The sequence below is a fragment of the Rattus rattus genome, chromosome 5 (genome assembly GCF_011064425.1).
Source record: "Rattus rattus isolate New Zealand chromosome 5, Rrattus_CSIRO_v1, whole genome shotgun sequence".
Lineage (NCBI taxonomy): Eukaryota > Metazoa > Chordata > Mammalia > Rodentia > Muridae > Rattus > Rattus rattus.
The window spans coordinates 46,688,290-46,712,879 of NC_046158.1; the positions used below are offsets into that span (position 1 = coordinate 46,688,290).

The 24,590-nt window shown below is 43.2% G+C and overlaps 1 protein-coding gene across 3 annotated transcripts; it reads left to right on the forward strand.

Annotated features, from left to right (window-relative positions):
• The first annotated feature begins 680 nt into the window (after positions 1-680).
• On the forward strand, positions 681-24,590 carry Dhrs9 (dehydrogenase/reductase 9). 3 transcript variants are annotated; one of them, XM_032903433.1, is made up of 6 exons: positions 687-772; positions 2,946-3,097; positions 15,936-16,266; positions 17,411-17,669; positions 20,851-21,014; positions 24,155-24,590. In XM_032903433.1, the coding sequence occupies exons 3-6, from the start codon at positions 15,954-15,956 to the stop codon at positions 24,376-24,378; spliced, it is 960 nt and encodes a 319-aa protein (XP_032759324.1). In that variant the 5' UTR covers positions 687-772; positions 2,946-3,097; positions 15,936-15,953; the 3' UTR covers positions 24,379-24,590. The 3 variants fall into 3 exon arrangements, with proteins under 3 accessions (XP_032759325.1, XP_032759324.1, XP_032759321.1); XM_032903434.1 differs by lacking the exon at positions 2,946-3,097 and having other exon boundaries at positions 681-773; XM_032903430.1 differs by lacking the exon at positions 687-772 and having other exon boundaries at positions 2,708-3,097.

Consider the following 24,590-nt stretch of genomic DNA (forward strand, 5'->3'; position numbering starts at 1 on the left):
AGGGCAACAGAGCAAAGGGAACTCAGTAAGGCCTGTGGTCTCTAACCTGAAACTATTCCTTCCCACCCAGGATAGGGTGGACTCCTCTTAGGATCTTCTTCCGGTCAGTGGGTGTTGTGGATAATTCTGGGCACACTTCCCTACTGCAGTGGTCACACTGAGGGAGTTCCCTCCTCTTCCCTCTTAAGACCCCCACTTTTCTTATTACACCTCTGGTCTTGTTTCTCATAAGCCTCTCTGTTGCCAGGAAACCCTACTCTTCCTGGTGAGTCTTATGTCTGCTATAACCCTTCCTTCCCCTGAACAATGGCTACCCCATGTTATCCTCCTCACCCCATTGCTCAAGCCAGGACCTCTTGTGTGCCGATGAAAGAATGTGTGCTCCTCAAATATGATAAACCTTTCTTCAAAGAAGTCACTGAATGCTGAAATGACTCAGTCCTCCACCATTATCTTCCCACTGGGAGAGTCAGGAAAAAACAAAAGAGCAACAAAGCTCGCTGTTTGGGTCCAGCTTTGGTAGTCAGGTTTCTCATATAAACAAAGGTAGTGTTGGTATACAGAGTTGGGTGGAGCGAAAGGCAGGTTTCTTTTGTAGAGAAAATAAGAGAACCATCTATTGACAGAGGGAGGAGGAAGAAAGTACAAGGTCTGATCTTACGTGCTGGAAGCCATAAAGTCATTCTGTGCTAGACAGAGATCAGACAGTGGCTGTGCACAGAGTGTCGCACCAGGAAGGAGAAGGATCAGGTGCCCTGCGGGCTGACCTTAGGTGAGCAGTAGCAGACACACTCATCAAACCTGGGGCCACCTGGCCTGCTGTGGGTGCTTGGGCGGGTAAGTGCTTTTTCTCCACAGGGCTCCCGTCTCAAGATTCTTTGTGACCAGAGAGATTCCCTCAGATCAACACAGGTACAAGAAGTCTGATAGATGCTGGCTAGGACAGCCGGAGACTATGGAAGCCTCATCATGTTTGGGAAGAGAAGCGATGGGGACACTCTTGGGCAGCTACAGATTTAGAAGAAAGGGAAGAGTTGGGTGTTTAGTGTGCTAAGTTCACTCCTACAACCAAACTAACAACATAAAATTAAATGTGAATAAATTCCACACTGTAACCTTTTAAAAGAAGAAATAGAAGTAAAATCAAATGTCACTTTGGTCACACACACACACACACACACACACACACACACACACACACATACACACACACAAAATCATCTTTGATGGCCAGAAGCCAGATGTAGAAAGAATTCTGAACAAAGTACTATTTTTAAAGGTTACATTGTTTCAGTTGTGAAAAACAAAGGGGGTGGGTCTCCTTCCTTCCTTCCTTCCTTCCTTCCTTCCTTCCTTCCTTCCTTCCTTCCTTCCTTCCTTCCGTGTGTATGTGTGTTCCCAAATACACACCACAATACACATGTGGTCAGAGGACAACTTTCAAGAGCTGATCCTCTCCTGCCCTGTGGAGATGGAACTCAGGCTGTCATGTTTTAGACCTCAGTCATCCTTTACCCGCTGAGCCCTCTCACTGGCCCTCACAGCTTACATTCTAAAGGGACAGAACAAAACCAAAGCAGAACTCAGCATGTGACTTTTGAATGTGGCTGTGATGTCAGTCTGAAGACAGTGATGCTAACAAAAGATTCCATTAGTGAGCACCTTTGTCACTACTCAGCTGACAAGGTGAGGAAGGGATTGTTTTACCCCCACCCTCACTTCCACCCCACATGCAGGGCCACTGAACCTTTCGATTTAAGCCATCGGTACTGAGAGACCACGCCAAGTAGAGGGCAAGAATTCCCAGCCATGGCAAGCAAATCAGTCTTGACATTTAATTCTCTTTTTAAGTCTATTTGGGGAATTTTTAAAAACAGAGCTGCACTGAGCAAGATTATTGAGTAAACCTGACTAACGTATAACCTTTTCTTTGGCCTTTCCCTTCAGTCTTCCAGGACCACTCAGGTGCTTGAGGGTCTCTCGCCTCTCAGATGCAATGGCCTGCTTAGAAGGAGGATTAATTACCACAGCTTTCTTCATATGGACTTCAATCGATGATGCTTTTCTCTGAGGCTGCAAGTTTCTGACTTTACTCTGTCTCGCGCATTAAAAGGGGGGAAAAGTATAGTTTGCATAGATCAGTCATCCCAATTGGATAAATAACCAATATTTATCTGGATAAATTTGTCTTTTGTTGTTGTGGAGAAACTGAGAACCACACCCATTTAATTAAAAAACCAGTAGCCCTGTCTAGACTCCGGTAGAGGGACGGACTCTTTCATTTGCTGGCTCCAAGGAAACAGTAGCTAACTCTCCAGAAAGGAACAGAGCCAGTGGAGGAAGGCAGAGAGGAATTCAGCATGAAATTAGAAGTAAAACTTCAGTGCACGTTGGCCTGCCTGTAGGGAGGTTTGGTGAGCTGCAGGGAAGGTGGGCGGCATCTCATTCCACAGGGCTCTGGCCTCAGCAGGCACCCAGCAGTGCCAGGTCTGCTGGGAGCAGCTCTGGAAAAGGCCTGCTGGAGGTGAGGGGGCAAATCTCTTCACGTTTTCACTTCCAGAGACCTTTGTCGAGATGTTTTGCCATACCTTAAAGCACAAATTAGGAAACCACAAAGTATTCCTGAACTATACTTGGTCATTTATTATGTTGATCATCTTGTTTACAAAATCTTTAAGTGACATGATCAGTTACATGCACCAGGAGGTTTACAAAGATGCTTAAGTGATTTCAGCTGCCTCGTTTGGTCAAGATAGTGTGGGTAATTTCTCTAGCTAGCTACATTTAATTTATAAAAAGCACTGCCGATTCCTTCCTTCGGAAACCTGTGACCTACAATCTCTCCGCCCTCCATCCACGGAGGGGAGGCTTAGTCACCACTTGGTGTTGCAATGGGTGTGACTCACAGAGGCAAGAGAGAAGTAGAGAAGTCTTCACACATGCAGGTCTCCGAGCTCCGCAGAAGCCCTGGCACCTTGAGAGGAGCAGTTTGATCGAGCTGCACTTCCTTCCCCTGGCCACTACAGGAAGGTGACAATCAGCAGCCAGCAGAGCAAGTCACCCTCAGCTTCTGCACTCCAAGCCGTCTTCAGCGAGGTAACCAATGACTGTCTGATTGTTTGTCCCTTCACTCATCCCCTCAACCTAAGCTGTCCTTGATTTTCTGCGCTCCTGTAGAACAAACCAAACTGTCTTTCGGCTGTGGTCAACTGTGCTTCTTTGATATGGTTTGAGAGTGGATGGGGGCAGAGTCCACCTCCTACAGAAATGATCCGTGTGACCCAGGAACCTGACTGAAACTCTCCTAGGACCGGACTCTGTGAATATCCCATAGCATCCTGCAGTCACAACTAAAGATCCTCTCTGTCTCTCTCCCTCACTCCATTCCTATTTGGCACCTTCTGTGGCTTTGAGGACTAATAAGAAATTGGTGACCCCAGAGTTCCAAAAGCTGTGGACATCTGTAGAGTGGCTCAGGGGGGACCGATTAACTGATTAGCTGCCAGGTGCCGACTAATCTGTTTCTCTACTTCACTTACCCAATAGTATCAGTTTCTGTGAACACATGTAGATGAACATTAAACCAGAAGAGAAAAACAATGTTGGGGATGAAGGATTCTGAGGGTTCTGAGTTGTCAGAAAGAAGGAAAAAACAAAACGTGCTGTGATGGTCGCTCTACATTGTATGATAAAGTGACTTGCTGTTTCGTGTGCCCACACACACTTGGGTTTTGGTAGGCGGGGGCAATAATTCTGTAATGCCCCATGACACTCTCAGCCCAAAGCTAGGGACTGGGTTTTATTTATCTTAGTGTCACCTGGCACCTTAAATGCTCTGAAATACCCTCGGCTAGATGAGGCATGATGTGAGAAGGGAAAGTTCTTTCGTTGCTGTGCTGAATACTTTCGCATTTGAATAATGTTGTCCGATTTTTAGACTAAATCTCTCTACAAGTTTAAAATACAAGGAAAATCTGTTGCGTCATACGTTACAAGAGGCAAGACCCTTATAACAAATGTCATATTCTCAAGGAATATAATTTATAAAACACTAACATTTTCCTTCTGGAGCAAAGCTAACTGGTCGAAAGTCAGCGAGGGGTTGATATTCGTTGACTATGCTCAATGAAATGGAGACACACACATACAGATACTCAATTCTGGACTTTCTTTGGGACCATACATTATAATAACATACAGCACGCGGTCCCTTCCAGCTAGCAGTTACTATGTTGTGGCCATGGATTTAACAGTGCCATTTCTGTCAGAAGGCACACAGACAAGACAGTAAACCCAAAAGGACTTGGGGTGATTAATACTCATTAGCAAAGATGCTCTGGTAAATTGCTTAATTTAAGAGTGCTTTCCTTAGACATGAGCGGGTTTGTCCCTCTGGTGAGGCAGGACAGACCCTGGTCTGGAACTGCAGAGGAAGCACAAACGGATACTTTTCCCACCACACACTGGGCGTGGAGCTGTGCCCTCCTGCAGGGACTCTGGTGAAACGTCACTAAGAAAGCTTCTCTTCTTCCTGTTACGGGAAGGAACTCACCATTCCAGGATGCTGAATCTCGCCTCGCCTTGGCTAAGACATCATCATGGTCAATAGGGTTTACACCGGATTCTCAGCAGAACAATTGCCGTTTACTGCAAGCTTATTTTGTGATGGGGTCCTTGGCTCCATTTTTTAATCCATCTCGGATTTTTCAGGTGTCCAGCTTTAATCTTCCTCTTCGAGCGAGTGCATTTCCTGACCCACATGGCCTCATTCGTATCACCAGGCTCTCATATCCCTTTCCTTAGAGGAAAGTACACCAGACATCTCTGAAAGGCCACATAGGTTTAAAAAAAATTTTTTTTTTACTTCAGTAAAAAGGCAAAATATAAAGACTAAGTCCTGAGTATTAAACCATATATGCGACATCTAAATTTAAGAAGCACGCATGTTCCGGGGTGGTCATTATTGAAAAGACTTGCATTCCATAAGAAAACTCAGAAGAGTTCCAGGCAGACATCATCACTAAATGTTTGCTATTCGATTCACCTTGGTACAGTGACTCTGTTGTTGATCCAAAGACTGCAACAAATTGAAGGTAAATAAAGATTTAATAAACTCCCAGTGTTTTCTGAAAGAGAATCTTCCGTGGAGTTGCGTGGACAGAAAATGAACTGGTCTGGGAGGAACTGTTTAGACAGAGCTCTACCATCTAAGAAAGACTTTGAACCTTAATGCTCATTTTTTTTGGGGGCGGGGGGTCTGGTCTCCTGTTTTCTACCAGTAGAGGAAGGCAACGAATAGAACTAAAACCAACGGGGTTTATTTTAAGTTTCTCACTAAGAAACCTAGGAAGAGAACCCAGAAAGGGGAAGTGGGGACCACTGTGGAGCACATTTCTGACAGCTTCTGACAGGTGGTTCCTATTCTAAACGTCTACACGGCAAATGCAGGCAATAATCAGCCTCCTTTCATGGCTCCTTCTGAATCTCTGGTGTAGGACAGAGTGCTTCTGATAAAATGTTTTCACTCCCCTCCAGCAACCAATGATGTTATGAAACATGATGGTTGTATATGCTCAGCCCAGGGAGTGGCACTATTTGGAGGTGTGGTCTTGTGGGTGTAGGTGTATCACTGTGGGCGTGGGCTTTATTACCCTAGTCCTAGCTGCCTGGAAACCAGTCTTCCACTAACAGCCTCCAGATGAAGACGTAGAATTCTCAGCTCCTCCTGAACCATGCTTGCCTGGATGCTACCATGTTCCCACCTTGAGGATAACAGACTGAACCTCTGAACCTGTAAGCCAGCCCCAATTAAATGTCGTCCTTATAAGAGTTGCCTTGGTCATGGCATCTGTTCAAAGCAGTGAAACCCTAAGACATATGCAATCTTCGCCGCACAGCTCTTCCGTGTCCTCTTTCACAGGTTAAGCTGCCAAGGGGGAAAGTCAGTTCTAAACACCATGAAACAAATGTTCCAATTTGTGATATTCGATCCAGTTTACCAAATATGATGATTAGCCGAGAGGCACGTTATGAGGTTTCCGAGATAGGATCCTGAACTTTTTCACGACCTAAATTGGAAGTGAGGACACTGCATTACTGTCCTGGACATTCTCTCCCTTTGTCCTAGCGCTCAGAGGTCTCAGAGATCCATCCAAGGGTCATCATACAGAGTGATGTGGTGGAGGGTGGATGATAACTTCCTCTTTTCCTTCTGCCCTGCTCATGGCTCTTCCGCCTAAGGCCAAGCATCACACACAGCACTGAGGTGGTAGAGAAGTGGGCACAGAGCCTGGAGGCCAGAGCAGTGAGAATGCAAGGCAGCACGGGTGGGATGAGAGGAGTCTGTCCCAGGGTCACCCAGATTCATAGCTCGTACCTTGAACCAATAAGTGTGCATTTCTATTTGTTTGTTTTGGGGGGTTTGAAACAGGAACTCCCCATGTTGTCCCGGCTAATCTCCTCTCTCTCTATCTCCAAGCATTGAGATTACAGACTTGAATTAACCACATCCAGAATAAAAGGAGATAATTTTATCATGAAGTTTAAGATAAATATCTGTAGGTCCAGGCAACCCTAAGAACAGGGTTTCTTAGGCTTCTCCCATTTGTCCAAGAAACACGGATTTATATAGTGCCAAATATATAGGTCCATAAAACAGGCAAAACGAACATTCACTGGCATAAAGAGATTTATTTTGAAACAATTCTCTTGGGTACACATAATTTCATCAATTATCAGCAACGAAGACATGCTGATGAACGATGTGCTTGGTTATTTAAAAATAAAGAACTAAACCTTAACTAAATATTTGATACTACAGGCCACAGCATCTTTGACGTTTTTCAGAGCTGACAGACATTTTGACTGTTAGTACTGAGACTATCGTTGGCATGAAAATATGGTGCAAAATGAAAGAAACTTGCTCAAGGTGATTTCAAAATTGTTGAAAAATTTGCCTTAACCCCAAGCCCAAAATCTATTTAATTATTTTTTTAAAGCTCATCAACAACTCAAACAGCAGGGTTTTTTTTTATAAAGGATTTGCTTATTTTATTTTTATGCATATAAGTGTTTTCCCTGAATGTGTACATAAATGTCCTTGGAAGACAGAAGGTGCCAGATCATCTGGAATTAGAGTGTCGTTACATGGTGGCTGGGAACCAAACCCATGAGCTCTGTAAGAGCAGCAAGTGCACTTAACCGCTGAGCCACGCCTCTGTCCCTTCCAACAGTAATTTTTATAATCAAATGCTCTATCATGATACAATCCAAAGACACCCCAGTGTGGTACTTACATGAGAAAGGATCACCATAAGAAAAAATTATGCCCTCGCTTCCTGTAATCTAACTATTACATTCTAAAAAAGAAAAAAGAAAAACCTCCTATCCTACATATGCTGAAAATACTGCAAATCTTCACATACGAGAAGGGCTCAAATATGAGCCATGGCGGTCTAGGCAGCATTGACTACCACTGCACGCACAAGGCAAAGTGTGAGTGCTGTGTGCTCAGAGCCATGCTACGGGCAAGTCATTCAACACAAGGACACATCCTGCCCAAACCTTGGGTCCATGATGTTTGGTTTTGAAATAATTTTTAATCTCTGATCATCCGATAACCTCTCACTGTTGCTTGTTTTTGAATCCCACATTCAGCTACCTGACCCTATAGCCACGGTTCAAAAAGCCGTGGCAGTCAGTCAATCACGGCTACTAGGCACATTCACACCTGACTATGGGTTGCCCTGGGAGCATTTGCAGACTTCTAGAGGGTCAGTTTACTACCGAGTGCAAGCTCCCATAGCCCCAGCTCAGCCAGGATCCAGGCCCCATTAGCACTCAAGGCTGTGCATGCTAATGCAGTCATTTCTGATTCCACAAATGGTGTTATGTATAACTTGGTCTGTTGGATACCTTCTATCCTCATAGTAAGAAAAGTAGATTTTGTTTTTTTACATTGCAAAAGTTAGTGCTTGACAAAAATGGGATATGGGCGATTTTATAAGAAACAAAACCTCTCTGTTAATGCCATAAAAATATAAATGTTCATCAAGGAAACATCACTGAGACACTAATGACTGAGTTTCCAGATAAGTGGTCCTGGGTACAGTGACATTCTGGACCCTCAAGAGAGGAATCTCTGTGACAGCAGTTCTCAAGGAGGATCCATTTTGTCCCCTAAGGGATATTTAGTACTGTCTGAGGACATCTTTATCAGAAGCATTGCTGACATCTAGTGTGTAGAGGCCAAGGACGCTGCTGAACATGCTGTAATACACCAGACTTCACATTGTTAATTATGGAATTCAGAATACCAAAAGGGCTGCAATTGGGAGGCCTGTGCTTGCATCCAAGAAATAGAGCAGCCTTTTCAGCAGGGAAGGTGTAACAGACATTGAGCCATGTTAGTTCACCAGGTACCCTTGAATGAAAGCATCCTATCTATCCCTGTGCTACCACTGGGCAAGGCTCAGAGAGGATGCATAAAGCACTCTAAGTTCTCTGAGGTCTGACCTCCCAAGAACAGCTTTAGTGATTGGAGCCAAGGGATCCGCACTCTTCAGTAAACAGATTGTTGTGAGACAAATTGGAAGACACAGCTGATAAACAACTAAAGCAACTGAGTTCAAGGCCCCACTGCAAAATCACTGGCACCAGAGATGTGACCAGAGTTCATGGAAGAGTGGTTGGGGCAGTTGTGATAGCTATGGTTATTCATTTACTTACTTCTCAGGTGAGCTGACTCTTAATCCCTTTCAATATGCAGGTCATGGCCCTGAAAGCCCTGACCTGGGATTGTTGATCATGGATGTTTCTTGGCTAAAGTGCTACTAGGGGTCAAAGATCCATGTTGGTTTGAGCAGACCTAGTCCAGTAACCGAGAAAAATGCAGAATGCAGAGACTAAAAGAACTGACATTTATAGACGATAGTAAGGATGGGCCTCACAAATCAATGATCCTCACGGTCAGGGTTAGAAGTCCCTCAGACTCAAGCAAATGGCTGGACCACCAGCCTCGGAGATGACCCTCAGCCCAGAGGGGTGCTCAGTGACACTATAGAGGGTGCATCCTTAGTGACTAAAAGGTCCCTCTCTGTTTCTTGTCACCAGGGAAAACTGTGTTTGTTTAGGGAGGAAGTTACATGGGAAATGGAAAAGATGAGAGAGAGAGAGAGAGAGAGAGAGAGAGAGAGAGAGAGAGAGAGAGCTGCTTAGCTCTGAGTTTTTGTTTCCTCCAGTGATTGTAAGGATAGACTTTCTAGAGGATAGAAGACAGGCGGCCCAGTATCCCAGGTCGCTCCAAAACCCTGGCATTATGTTTTGTCCACAGCAGTTCAATAAAGTGTTTGCGGGGGACTTCATTTTTCTTTCCCCAATTTTTACTTTGTGTTTTTGAAATGTACTCATTCATCCGTCATTCATATAGGGGATCCTGACTCCAAATCTGTGGATTCCCAATGTATAAACCGGCTCTGTGCTTGCATATGACCTGTGTACCTTTGGGCATACATTAAATCACTTCTAGATGATCTGAAATGCTTAATATGAACACTGTGTGACAAACAGTAACACTGTTGTTCAGGGGAGAAGAACAATGAAGAGGTCTGTGCATGTTCAGTGGAGATTAGTTATAAAACTACTCAAACCTGCATCTGGTTGACTCTGTAGGCATGATTTTACATTACAGGAAAGTTAAATAAATGGTAGGATCTAGAGTCTCTAAATATTAGCACTTCGCCATGTTTTTACTCTCATTCTTTTTAAAATATACATATGAGTCTCTCTCTCTCTCTCTCTCTCTCGATATATATATATATGTAATTTTCTTAACTTTGCATTTTGTTTTGTATTAAATTTTTGATCATTTGTTTCTTTTGTTTTTGAGACAAGGTCTTACTATATAGCTTTGGCTGGCCTGGAATTTTCTATGTAGACCAGGCTGGCCTCAAACTCACAAAGAGCTGCCTGTGTCTGACTCCTGAGTGCTGGCCTTAAAGACCTGTACCCTGCTGCCCAACTTGAATGGTTTGAAAGCAAGTTGAAGATAGTATGCACCTTAATCTTTAAATACTTCAATACAAATTATCTAAAAAGCATGGCATTTCCCACAATATAATTATCACAGTAAAATTTATCAAGTTTACAGATTTCTTTTTATCAAATTTCAGTAGTTGAAAAAAATAGTGTTATTTCTGAGAAAAGGAAGCATGTTTAACCACTCTACGATCATGTGTTACATTTAATTGTATCTTTAGTGTGTTTGGTCCTTTTTTCCCTTTATGACCAATGTTATTGAAGAGTACAGGGCACATACAAGAGAACTGGAAGTAGTTTCCCATGCATTTCCATGACTAGCTGGAATCTGAGCGCTGCTCTGTCCTTTCCAGTGTGTCAACTAGGAAGCACATGATGTTGGTTTGCTCCATGATGAAGAATGCCACTTTCTATCCTTTTGTTAAAGTGACCGCTCAGATTTCTTCCCTGTGCTATCACTCTCATTCTCTTTTTTAATCAGTAATTGTCTTTGTGGGACAGTCTTTGCAATTCCATGTCGTCCGTTGATAATCCTTCCCTGAAACATTGTTACTATGTCACTGCTAATATTTATTTTCTAACTGTATCCTTCTTTGACACTTATTAGTTGGCATGGCTCCCTTTCCTTGTATAATTGCTTATCGATGTTAATCAAAATGACTATGTTCATCTCACAGTCAACAACTTACAGATCCATTACAACATGATTTGTTTTGATGCTCAAATTGCATCGTAGTTGGTGAGTAAAGACCCTTCCATTGGCTCTTACACATTTTTCAGCTCTTTTTTTTCTTTGTATCACAAGACACTTCATGATCATGTTATACTTCCCTAGACAACTTTTATCCTCATCTTAATGTCTCCAATGATTATAAGATTGAAAAAATGGGCTCTGGGTCCTTTATCTATCACTCTTAGGTCTTCCTTACACTTTATCAGGTAGATATACATAGTTGATCATTTATTTATATATCTACTTATACATGTTCCAATCCATCAGTTGATGGTCTTCTCTCTCTCATTCAGTTACACAGGGTCCAGGTCAACATCCCCTCCTCTCATGCCTTTTCAGCTTCTTTCTTTGATGATGTGATACCTGACATCTGTCAGCCATATGCAGTTACTCATTTCCTCAATCACATAATTTGAGGTTCGAGGATTGTCTGTTGTCTAGTTATGGTGAAGGCATGGACTTCATGTGCTTTCACTTGTTCTTGTTGAAATACATGTATTTGAGGCTAATGTGTTCTAGGAAATTTTGATTTACATGGCTGTCATAAACACTGTCTAAAAAGAGTAAATACTTTTCAATGCATGAATTAAAATACACAGACTTTTAAAGGAAGCCTGATGTGATGACATATACCAAAGATATTTAAAACATTGCCTTTCACTAGCACATTAATAATTCCACAATGGAAAGAATGATAATTATGTCTTTAATCCCCCTTATTCAGAAGGCAGAGAGACAGGCAGTTCTCTGTGAGTTCAAGGGCAGCCTGGTCTATGTAGAAAGTTTCAGTAGCCAGAGCTACATAATGGGATCACACACCATATTTTTATAGTAAGTAACAACAACAATATAACATAAAAATACTGTGGCTGTAATTGATAACAGTCTCAGGTACTGCAAATATCACAGAAGTGTGTTGCTGGCGTCATAACTGACGATATGTTAAGTTTCAGTAACAAATTAGAAAAAGTATCTAGTTTCTCTTCCCTAAGTGGATCACTCCTTGAACTCTATATATAGAATTCTCCAAGTTGTATAGAAACCCTGAGGGGTTTCATTGGCATAAAAACTCTTCATCCTAATTCAAGACTCTTGTTTCTGGTAACTCATATTATCACAGGAATAGCACCCACCTTACTCATGGCCCCCAGCCTCCCAATCCTTCTGAGGGGTATATATACATATATAGATATAGATATAGATATAGATATAGATATAGATATAGATGTGTGTGTGTTTCTCTCTGTGTGTGTATGTATGTGTGGATAGATAGATAGATAGATAGATAGATAGATAGATAGATAGATAGATAGATAGAAGAGAACACGAAGGGAGATGATAAAAGGAACAACTACTTTAGATGTCAGAGGCTGTTTTGGTCTGAGGGCTTTCAGTCAGGCCTCTCAGCAGCCTTGGCAAAGTACTGGGTTGACTGTGAGCTGAGCTCAGACACTGCTCAGTCCACCTACCAGAGAGTTCGGGTTTCCAGTTCTCTGGCATGGGAAGACCCGGTGCTTCAGGACACAATGACCTTGGCAAATCACCTCATATCTTTGAACCTGTTTTATCTTCTATAACTGGTGAATAGTATGCTCTCCAGGAGGCTAGAGAGAAAACCAAATGAGACTGTATAAAAATCTCCATGGAGAGACCTTTTCACCAAGGTGGGCGGCAATCTCACAGTTTACTCCTTTCAGTTCTGTCCCTGACAAAGCTGATGGCAGGACAAGTGACATTCTCTATTGTGGGGACATTACAACCCACAATTATTTTGCTTTTTTTTTTTTTTCAAATAATTTCTTCAGAACTTAGATTTATAGTGTAATTAGATATCTCAGTATTCAAGAACTATCAAGGGCAGACTTAAACAAAACACTATAACTAATTGGACTTAGAAATATGAAATGTCATTAAAGTCTCTAAATATGTAATTTCAGGAGTGCTTTGTGCTTCTCCTCATAATTATTCATTTTTAGTTAATATGTATTCAAGAAGCAGAAACCCTGCTACATGGGGATTTATATGCAACAAATCAATTCTGACACAAAGTCAGTTTGGGGAAACTAAAGCAAGTCATTAAGTAACTTAGAAACCTGTTTTCAGATACATCTATAACTGTCCACAAGCCGGCCGCATCTCCAAGCTTACCAAAGCTTAATGGTTTTTGCTAGTTTAATATCTCTCAATAGATTTTTTTTTATCTCTTTCTTTATAAGTCTTTTGTAGGGGGGGATTAAAAACAGAACTCATTATTTTTCTTAAGAAGTATAGATGGTACACTGAATTATTTTGATCTTAAATATACTATTGGCTATCCAATAGTAGAAATTAAGTAGGAGAGCACTTGCAGTCCTATTTATGCATTTGTTCATCGACATATTTGTTAAGCAAACTCTTGAGTCAAATGTAATAGTCATTACTTTAAGACAGGGCTAAAGAGAAAATAAAAGAGCTGATTTCTTCTTAGTATCCAGAGATAGACATGATTCTGGAAGCATCCACAGATCTGCGCTTTGGTCCATGTGTATTGCTTTTCTTGTGTGACACATTCCAGACCTATGTGATTCTACGGCAGAGTGAATCAAGGACAAAGGCACTGTTTGGGGGACAGAGAGATGGCTCAGCCGTTAGGAACATGCACTGTTCTTGCAGAGGGCACAAGTTCTGTTCCCAGCGTCCATTTTATGCAGTTTGCAACCACCTGTAAATCCAGCTTCAGGGAATCCTGTTATTCCTTCTGGCCTCTGAAGGCACCTACACTCCAGTGCACATAACACACATACACGTACACGTACACACACACACACACACACACACACACACACACACACACACACACTGCCTCCCCCAATATACATAATTTTTAAAAATCAAAAAATTCTAAAAAGAGAAGATACACTGTATGAACCTAGCATGGGACTTTCTAGGCCTTTAGGCTGTGGGGATGAGAGAAGGCTCTTTTCAAAGGGGTTGTTCTCTCTGGAGCTTCTTCCCTACACTGACTGGAGAACACATAGTTCCTGGAAGGAGAGGGAACTGACATCATTCCTCCTCACCAGAACTTGGAAGGGCTGGACCAACATGACCTCAGACCTAAGGCAGCCAGAAATCGGCAGCCTGCCCTCTGACCCTTGATGGCTCCTCCTACTGGGTGGAGTGCCATTCGCAGGTGCCAGTGCCAATGGCAAACACAGCATGCTTAGGGAAAACAGAGGCGCAGGTCCCTGAGGAAGAGTACAGGAAGCCTTCCTCCTGCTTCATATTAGGTCCTGGTCTACCCTCAAGTCACAGCAAAATTCATATTCCAGTTGGCTCTCTTCTAGGTGGTTTGGTCAAAGCCTCAATTTTACAGCATAAATTTGCTTCATTTTATCCCATTCACATGTGACTTTTTTTTTTTTCTTACAAGAGGTTTGTGTTGAAGACCGAATTTAAAGATTCGAGATACTGGGCATTCATTCCCCTCCCCGTCCCTAACTTACTGATATCCCTCACTTCATTCTCTCCTGAGTAGAGTAGAAATACTCTCTGAGCCAAGAGGAAGGGTGACTCTAGCTCATTTGCAATAAGAAAATAGAAACCATATTGGAGAACAATTTCTTAGCGATAACAGCATGGATGCTCTCCTCTTCTGGATTCTGAAAATAGCTGGACTAGAAAATATCATCCTGAGTGAGGTAATCCATTCACAAAAGAACACACATGGTATGCACTCACAGATAAGTGGATATTAGCCCAAAAGCTTGGAATACCTAAGGAAAAATTCAGAGATCATATGAAGCCCAAGAAGAAGGAAGAACAAAATGCAGATGCTTCATTCATTCTTAGAAGAGAGAACAGATTACTCATGGAAGGAAATACAGGGACAAAGAGTGGAGCAGGGACTGAATAAAGGTCATCCAGAGACTGCCCCACTTGGGGATCCATCCCATATGGAACAACCAAATCCAGTCACTATTGCTGCTGCCAAGAAGCGCTTGCTGACAGGAGCCTGATATGGGCGTCTCCTGAGAGGCTCTGCCAGAGCCCTACTGATACAGATGAGGATGCTTGTAGCTAATCATCAGACTGAGCACGGGGGCCCCAATGGAGGAGTTAGAGAAAAGACTGAAGGAGCTGAAGGGGTTTGCAACCCCATAGGACAAACGACAATATCAACCAACCAGACCTCACCAGAGCTCCCAGGGTCTAAACCATCAACCAATGAGTACACATGGAGGGACCCATGACTCCAGCCACATATGTGGCAGAGGAGGGCATTGTCCAGCATCAGTGGGAGGAAAGGTCTTGGTCCTGTGGAGGCTCATTTCCCCGGTGTAGGGAAATGCCAGGGCGTTGAGGTGGGAGTGGGTAGGTGAGAGTGGGAGCATCTTCGTGGAAGCAGGGGGAGGGGGGAGGGTATAGGAGAGGAAAGAGAGGGGATAACATTTGAAATATAAATACATAAAATAGCTAAGAAAAATAAAATTATTTTTTAAAAAAGAAAAGAAAACAGCAGGGAGTCTGACAGGACAAAGAGACTGAGCTAGGGCAGTGGTTCTCAAGCTGAAGGTCGTGACCCCCTTGGTGGTCAAGTAACCTCTTCGCAGGAGTGGCCTAGGACCATCAGAAAATATTTACATTTCAGAACAGTAGCAAAGTGACAGTTATGAAGTAGCAACATAAATAATTTTACGGTGTGGGGGGTCACTACAACACGGGGAATTGTATTAAGAGGTCGCAGCATTGGGAAGGTTGAGAGCCACTGTTCTAGAAGCTTTTGATCCTGTTGACTCTTGGACTTCACTAAGTGATGGGATGTGAGAGTTCCCTGTGAGACCCTGTCTGTCAGATGGACAGGGTGTGAGACCCTGGGCAACCCTACTGGCTCCTTTCACCCAGTGACCTGCATCAGTGTTGTTTCCACTCCATTTCTTTCCTTCTGAATTTTTCTGAATTCTGATTGGTTGGTTTGGGCACTCCCCTAGAGCAGCGGCATGTGATTTAGATGGTTTGTCTTTCCAACAAGCAACCAAAAACAATCATTTCGATAACCATCTTGCCTACTCAAATTCACTTGAACAACTCGCATTCACCAACATGGTGATAGTTCTAATTTGAGTTTTCTTTCTAATTTTGAACCTCCAGGACATCATCTTTTATCGTACACGACATAAGTGTCCCTGTCACATACAGGAAAAAGAAAATGCTGCTTTGGGTGTTGGCCCTCCTGTTCCTCTGCGCTTTTCTGTGGAATTATAAAGGGCAGCTGAAGATAGCAGACGTCGCTGACAAGTACGTTTTCATCACTGGATGTGACTCAGGCTTCGGAAACTTAGCAGCCAGAACTTTTGATAGAAAAGGTTTCCGTGTCATTGCTGCCTGCCTGACTGAGTCAGGATCAGCGGCTTTGAAGGCCAAAACCTCAGAGAGACTTCACACAGTGCTTCTGGATGTCACCAACCCAGAGAATGTCAAGGAGACTGCCCAGTGGGTGAAGAGCCATGTAGGAGAAAAAGGTAAGAGACTAGAGATGATGTGTAGTGTGTAGGGGGGCTGTCTATGAAGGTTTGGGATGAAGAATTAACCAAAGCAGAGTAACAAAGTAATTTCAAATGTGAAACACATGTTCACTTCTTAAGCAGCCTCTCAAGAGAATATCTCTTAAGTCCCCGCAGCGCATTCCTGAATCTCCACAGAGCTTCTGAGTGATTCCAGTGTATGCGAGGTGTGCCTCAGATAGATGCATCTTAAGTCCCAGCAGGTGGACCTAGAACAGACACAAAGGTCCTAACTTTATGTGACCTTCTTCAACAACATCGCAGCAAAGGGAGTTGAGACTCAAGTCTATAAGACAGCATGCAGATCGCCTGATTACCTGGGACCCACCTCTCACCAGATGGGTCCAGAGTTCATCCATCTTTAGTGGTCAGTAGAACAGGACCCGGTGACAGGACGAGAAGGGAGTCCAGTGGTCCAAGGGGCATTAAACATTCTCTTTGCTGTGGATTCTGTTAACGAGCTGCGCACTGAACTGAGAAAGTTTTATTCGCTTTGAATATTGAGATATTCTTATAGAAGAAGCTATCGGGGTCCACAAAAGAAAAAAGCAAACGCTTGTGCTTCAGTAACATCTTTAGTTCTAAGACTCTGAACCTCAAACGCAATGATTTAGAAAAGCCTCCAGACAAATCAGGTGCTCACCTTTAGCAACTAAACATTTCCAGTCAAGAAACAGCCAAGTGGATGACTTCTTTTCCCATCCAAAGTCAGCATAAGGGAGACTCGTATCACCTTTCTACCCGTACAGAATACTTTATAATACACTCTGACTGCACCATCTTGCAAGGCAGGAAAGTAGACTAACTCTCTCTACATCTTAGTTCAGAAATCAGAAAGTCTTCCTCCAAAAAGCATAAAACAAATATAGGACCCTTGGAATCGGGAATAGAATAGCAGTGAGCCTGAGTACTAAGTAGCATGAGTAATTTCAACATAGCCTCCCACTCTGCCAGCTACCACTTCCCCAAAAGTTCAAAGCACAGTTCAAAGCAGGAATAACTATGAAGAGGAAATAGCCCCACTGTATGAAGAGCTGTCTTTCCCTCTGAGATGCCCATAGACATGACATTTTCTACTGTCTCCTTTCCCTCTCTGCTCCAGGTCTCTGGGGTCTGATCAATAATGCTGGTGTTCTTGGCGTGCTGGCCCCCACTGACTGGCTGACAGTGGACGACTACAGAGAACCCATTGAAGTTAACCTGTTTGGACTCATCAACGTGACGCTGAATATGCTTCCACTGGTCAAAAAAGCTCGAGGGCGTGTTATTAATGTCTCCAGCATTGGAGGCCGGCTTGCATTTGGTGGCGGGGGCTATGCTCCATCCAAGTATGCAGTGGAAGGTTTCAATGACAGCTTAAGGTAAGGAGAATTAATTGACTTAATACAGTGGCTGCTGGTATTTTGAGCATGTTAAAATACTTCCACTTGCCCAGGGTTACCCAGCTGAGAAGTGGTAGAACTGATATTTGAACCCAGGTCTAGGTTGAGTCTGGCTCTTTTGCTTTTATATTAGTGGGTGATGCCAATGGTGGGATGACTTTACAGTCAACAGGTCCATTTGTCCAAACGGAGAATCATCCAGAGTGGATCTCTCTGTAACGACATATTATTCCTGGTAGGTGCTAACAGAACAGTACACATTTATTTAAGCCTCCAGCAGAAAAGCGTTAGGTCTCAGAGGCTGCCCCATACTCTCCAGTTGGGTTTCGCAGTGGTATCCACTGGGAGAGGCAGGAAGAGGATGTTCGATCCATCTTACCTGGAACCAGAATTTGTGACTCTCCGTACAAAGCCCATACGTGCTTTTTCAGTCAAGGTTCTGAAAAGAAATGGCCACTCATTAAAATTGTGTGAAGGAGAACAGATTTTTTTACTTAGAGGACAACTTTCAAACATGTGGGAGTTGTGAAGAGGTAGCCCAAGGATAGAAGTAAGAGCTAACAGCAAAGGGCTTTGCTATCCAAGGACTACAGGATGAAGGGACAGGGAAGTAAGTCTCTACAACCGGGAGACACAGGCTGACAGCTCTAGTTAAAGGATGAGATAGCCATGGTTGGCACTACATGAGTCCCACACCTTGTCCTCCCACTCCTGCTTCTAATAGACTGTGCTGTCAGATGCTAAGGTACACTTAATGCAGGCGAGCCTTCTGGAATACAGCAAGCAGAAGGGGCTGGAGGAGCAATTGGAAGTGAAGTCAGCTGTGTCATGTTGAGACAAGCAAGAGAAAAGACAAAATTGATATTGGCCTGCCTTTCATTCCCCCCATTTACTTATTCAGTTAGTAATACTAAAAGCATATGTTAGCGCATGGTACACACACACACACACACACACACACACACACACACACACACACACACACACACACCATAGAAGTAGCTTACCAATTAAAAAAAAATAGATGGGGTTGGGGATTTAGCTCAGTGGTAGAGCGCTTGCCTAACAAGCGCAAGGCCCTGGGTTCAGTCCCCAGCTCTGAAAAAAAGAAAAGAAAAAAAAAATAGATAATCCCACTGAGGTTAATAAAGGCTGATAACTCCATTCTACCACATGACCTAGCTGTCATGTCTGAGTCCCCTAAGAAATAAACACAATAAAATTCTTCCAAAACATTAATGTGATGTTGAGTAGTCTGAGGGACTTGTTAAAGATGGAAACTTTGCTGGGGTGCATCTGGGATGTGAGCAGTTAGTTTGCTTTTCTACAGAGTCAGCAGACACTGCTAATGGCTCGGGGATCATCAGACTTGGAGTAGCACTGTCATGGCAATCTCTCTCAGTCTCAGCCAGCCTTTCATCCCACTCTTCAAGAAGCAATATAATAATAAACATTCCATTCTGTAAGCATCAATAACATAATAAAATGCTAGTGGTTTCGACAGTAGTGCTTATAGGATCTGTCGGGCAGCTAGATTCTGTCTGAAAGTAATTAAATAGAGAGTGTTTGTGTCTTTATGGCCCCTAGAACTGGTATTTGACATGAAATTATGCATGCAGCCTAGTCCAGTAGCTGTTTCCGGATGTGTACATAGAGAGAGAAGGACCAAGAGACAACAGTCCAACAGAGAGAGAACTGGGATTCTAAAGCTGTATTTTCTCAGCACATATATCGCTGTTGTGGTGGCTTTACTACCCTCAGAAGCTTAGCAGAGTGGCCTGTCTCCTGTCCCTAGGTCATTTTAATCAATACATAAGGAAAAGTCTTCTCAAATACTTCCTTGGAACTGCTCTCTCCTAGATCCAACAGCTATCAGTTGACAGATGAATAAAATGTAATTAGATTGAAACAAATAATCGTTAAGATTTTAATGTAATATACCGTTCAAAATCTCCCAGGGTCAAGTTAATTTACATTGTCAGAAAAATATATTTGAAAACGTGTCCTAGTTTTATTGTAAAAATTCAAAATCTGAAAAGAATTGAATTGTATTTTAAAATTACAAATAGTGCTTATTAAAAAACATATGGACTGGTGAGATGGCTCAGAGGTTAAGAGCATTGACCCTCTCTCTCTCTCTCTCTCTCTCTCTCTCTCTCTATATATATATATATATATATATATATATATATATATATCAATCATAGTGAGGTAGCAAGGACGGGAGTGTAGCTTAGTGGCAGAGCTCTGGCCTAACTCCACAAGGTCTGGCTTCAAGCTTCAGTATGAGTGTCTAAAACATGAATAATTGCCTCTTTATACACTCCTAGTAGAACTATACATTAAATTTAGAGAACGATTATTCATAAACTGGTCTGCAACACATTCTTTGGTTGACAGGAAGGAGGCACCCACATCTCAAACCTGTGACTCGTAACTGTGTAGTCTTGAGGCCACCTGTAGTGCTGTGACTAATAACTGTGTAGTCTTGAGGCCGGCTGTAGTGCTGTGAAAGGAGAGCCTGCTCAGCGGGGATCAGGGTGGTGTACCAGAGATCATGACACTCTATCCTTCCTCATCCTCAGTCATGCTTCGGTCCACATCCCAAAACTCAGGGTGGACTCGTCCATCCAACCCAGTTACTCATGCATCTCACCATCAGGCACTTTGAACATGGAGAAGAAAGGGTCTTAACCCAAATGCTTGTCAGCTTAACCAAAGAAGGTGGCTCAAGGCAGGAAACGCTGGATTGGTGTGGGGCTATTTTGAGGACTGGTCCTCCCACAGCTGTTTCCTGTTCTACCATTCATCCTCCCTTGACCACCGGAGCTCCAGTTTCTTCGGTTTCAAAGTAACAGGCTAGGACAAGGTGTTTGTTGCCCAACATAGCCATTCTGTGGTTCTCTGAAAAGATTTATATGAAACTAGTTGAAGAGTTGTAAACACTCTCCAGATAAACGTGAGTGAAACAAAAGAAAATCAAGGATATAAAAGACTGAGGATGTGACCACAAAATGCTTGTCTAGCATGGATGAAACCCTAACCTGGACACTCACCTCAATGAAAGCATGGGCTTTGTTCTTGTTGTTGCTATTGTTGTTGTTTGTTTTGTTTTGTTTTTAAATTTAATAAAAAGATTCTTCGATTGTTCTCCTCACAGGCGGGACATGAAAGCTTTTGGAGTGCACGTCTCATGCATTGAACCGGGGCTGTTCAAAACAGAACTGGCAGATCCAATAAAGACAACGGAAAAGAAGCTCGCCATCTGGAATCATCTGTCTCCAGACATCAAACAACAATATGGAGAGGGCTACATTGAAAAAAGTGAGTTTGGGAGTAGATGCTGTGTCTTCTGGGATCTCTCTCTCTCCTGTCCTGTCCTGGTTAGCATGGTGTCGCCAACACAGTGATGTGGATCTTTAATAGGAGTAAAGCTCAGAGCCCCCTCTGGCTTCTCTGAGTGATTAGGAGTGCTTACTAAGAAACTAACAAATGCCAAGTTTTATGCACTGAGCACTTCTGAACTGTGTCATTTATGCCTCGAAGGAAGTTACTGGAGTATCGAACAGAGACTTTGCAGGGTAAAATGCTCTTTCTAGGGTGCCCAGCATCTCCTGGTCATGGCAGGGTCTGAAGCCAGCCAGTAGCCTTGCTCTCACCAGCCTTCTCTCTACACACCACCTTATTACTAAACACAAGCCACTGGTTCGGCATTGCTCACAGATCCGTGGAGGTGACAGATGATGGAGAAGAGTCAGACTGTGACCCTCATACTGTACCAGAGCTGATAACAAAAGAGGAACCAAGTAAAACTGTGAGACAATGAGACTATGCAGCATCAGTCAGATGCTCCTCGGGGCAACCCAGAGAGAGCCAGATGCCACTGGGGCGGGCTCTAATCCAGGGGATACAAAGCAGGAAAGGGGCCCAGCCCATACTGGTTTGATTAGGGCTTTAAAAACCAGGAGGTATTTGAGTGGAGGAAGCTATCGAGGACAGGGAAGGGGAAGAGGAAGAGGAGGGAGAAATGAGTCAAGACTGAGGCAAGGGGAGAGAATAACAATAAAGATTCCACAGTGGTGACTAACACTGTGAGCATTTACAAAGCGCTCGTCACCCTTCTACGTGCCTCACACACCCTCGTTCCTTTACAATCCCGGAGCTTTATGGAGCAAGTCGCTGCTATTGTCTCCTTCACTCTGTAGAAACACACACACGCACAGAGCAGAGCCTTGGCTGAAATCGCACAGCCAGACGTGAATTGTGTCGTGCATTCTTGGGCGCTCCAATCCAAAAGAAGCAGCACAGTGAAGGCTTCGGTCAAAGTTCCTGTCTTAGGAGTCTTCTCCCAGCTCCAGTTTTAATGAACCTGTAATGTTTACTTGGTGTTCCTCAAACACAGAGTTCTTGCCTTTAGAGGTGCAAGGTCCTACCTCCCTCCACATCACACTGTCCCTCCCAAATGTGGCTCAACCTCCTCATGAATTGCAGTGCCTCAGTGCACTATGACAAGGTTCAGTCTGAACGGAGATCCAAGACTCAAGTCAGAAACATGCATGGAAGTTTTCAAAACGATAGACACGCCCAACCATTGGATATGATACACACACACACACACACACACACACACACACACACACGAAAGGCTCCTAAGGATTTCAGCTAACATGCCTGATTGACAAACTTTCCAATGAGTGTCTCTCTCTGTCAGCTTAGAGCCATCACCATCAGAAGCTGTGTTTCTTGCTCTCTGACCCTAAAGGCTGTGTGTAGGTCAAAGGAAACAGACTGAACCTAACCCAGTTAGACTTAACACTTCAGAGACAAAGTTCTTTATGTAAAAGAGTTTCCTACACTAGATAGTAATGTTGAAGCTGATAAGTACCTATGACCATGACACAAGATTCCACCCAGATTTTTTTTTTTCTATTTCGGCACATCTGCCAACAGTGATAATCAGACCAAGATGGCTGGTATATTGATTTCCCTCAAATATTTATCATTTCTTTGGGCTGAAAACATTCAAAAATTTCCTTGAGCATTGAACCCAATTTTATAGTGATATTAAAGGAATATTAAATATTTCCGAGTCAGAATTTAGAGGTGAGCCAGACTCACAGTCCAAATGCAGACCATCGATCTAAAATCACCTGTCTCCATTTCTCAGGCTGAACAATTTAAACTCGTCATCGACACTCACTGTGTTCTTTAACAACGTGTGGCTACTTAGCGAACACCACCACCACTTCTCAGGTTTCCTAAACAATGGGGAGATCTGACATGGCAGGTTTTCCTCTGAGGAGGCACGGCTCGGGTGTTTGAAAGCACGTGAACAGTACAGGGAAGAGCTACTTCACAGCTCTCAAGGAAGCCTTGCACCGTTTTCTATAATTGTTTTAGTTTACACTCTCTGCAGCTACATGCATGGGACCTCTTTCCAACACCCCAGTCAACACCGCTCATCTTTTGTCTCATCGGCCACCACTCGAATGGTCCAATATGATGTCTTGCTGTGGGCTAAATCTGAGCACTAGAGCAATTCAGACACTGACTAACCCGTTTCCATACACACCCACTGGCCCTGTTTATGGCCTCTTGAGAAATGTCTGTCAAGTTCCTTTTCACGTTTCAAAAATCAGGTAGTTCAATTTTTTTTCTACTGAGCTGTTGGAGTTCCCTTTATATTTCTTTTTGGATATTAACCCCTTGTCAATGTATGGTTTGCAACTATTTTTCCTCGGTCTGTGAGTTATCTCTTTGCTCTTTTAACTGCTTCCTTTCATGTACAGGAAATTGTTAGTCTGACTCTGTCCTGTCCATCCATGCTGGGTTTTGTGGTCTATGCTGTAGGAATCGTCTTCAGAACTTACCGCTTGGTCCAATTTCAGAAAGCTTTCACTGTGCTTTATAGCATTAGGTTCTCCTTCCAAGTCTTTGCTCTGTTCTGAGTTGACTTTCAGATTCAGATACATTTCTAATTTCGTTCTCCTGCCTGTGAATGCCTAGTTTCTCCACCACTATTTTACTGAAGTATCCAAGGTTCCAAATCGTTCCCAATCCCTTGTGAGATTATTTGACTCTCTGGTAGGGTCGTGACTCAAACCCTTCATTTGCCTAACAACCAGAGATGTTTAATGTCTGCTTCAGGACAAAATGGTAGAGATGTGTGGTGTCTAAGTGCCCTCTCAACCCTCGTATGCGTGCATGCACACACACTCATGCATTAGGTCATATATGTAATCGTATATATTTGATCTACTCCAGGATAGATTAGAAATTAAACTCATGACTTCTGAAAGATAAGGCCTTCACGGACTCTATGCAGTATCCTTTCTCCACTGCCTTTAAAGAAATAGTCCTCGAAGTCCTCTGTCATGTGTCTTCCTGTTTGCACCCTAACCTCCCACTCTGATTCTCCTTTTCTGTCCAAGAGTGAACATATTTTGCCTCTTTTTTTTTTGTAGGTCTACACAGACTGAAAAGCAGTACCTCCTCTGTGAACCTGGACCTCTCTCTAGTGGTAGAGTGCATGGATCACGCTCTAACAAGTCTCTTCCCCAAGACTCGATACACTGCTGGAAAGGATGCCAAGACATTTTGGATACCTCTGTCTCACATGCCAGCAGCTTTACAAGACTTTTTACTGTTGAAAGAGAAAGTAGAGCTGGCCAATCCCCAAGCTGTGTGACTCAACTGTCCACAAATGCCTACCCCCAGCTTCGAGACTGGCTGACTTCAGAGACGTATTACTTGGATCTCATTCTTTACCAGAGCCAACTGAGACTCAAATAGACCAGGTTTCTGTTTTTAAATGAAGATATTCCATGGTCCCTTCTCAAGTCTTCTTTGGAAAGAAGGACAGGGAGGGCTTATCACAAAAGCCAGTCTCGCCGGATACTG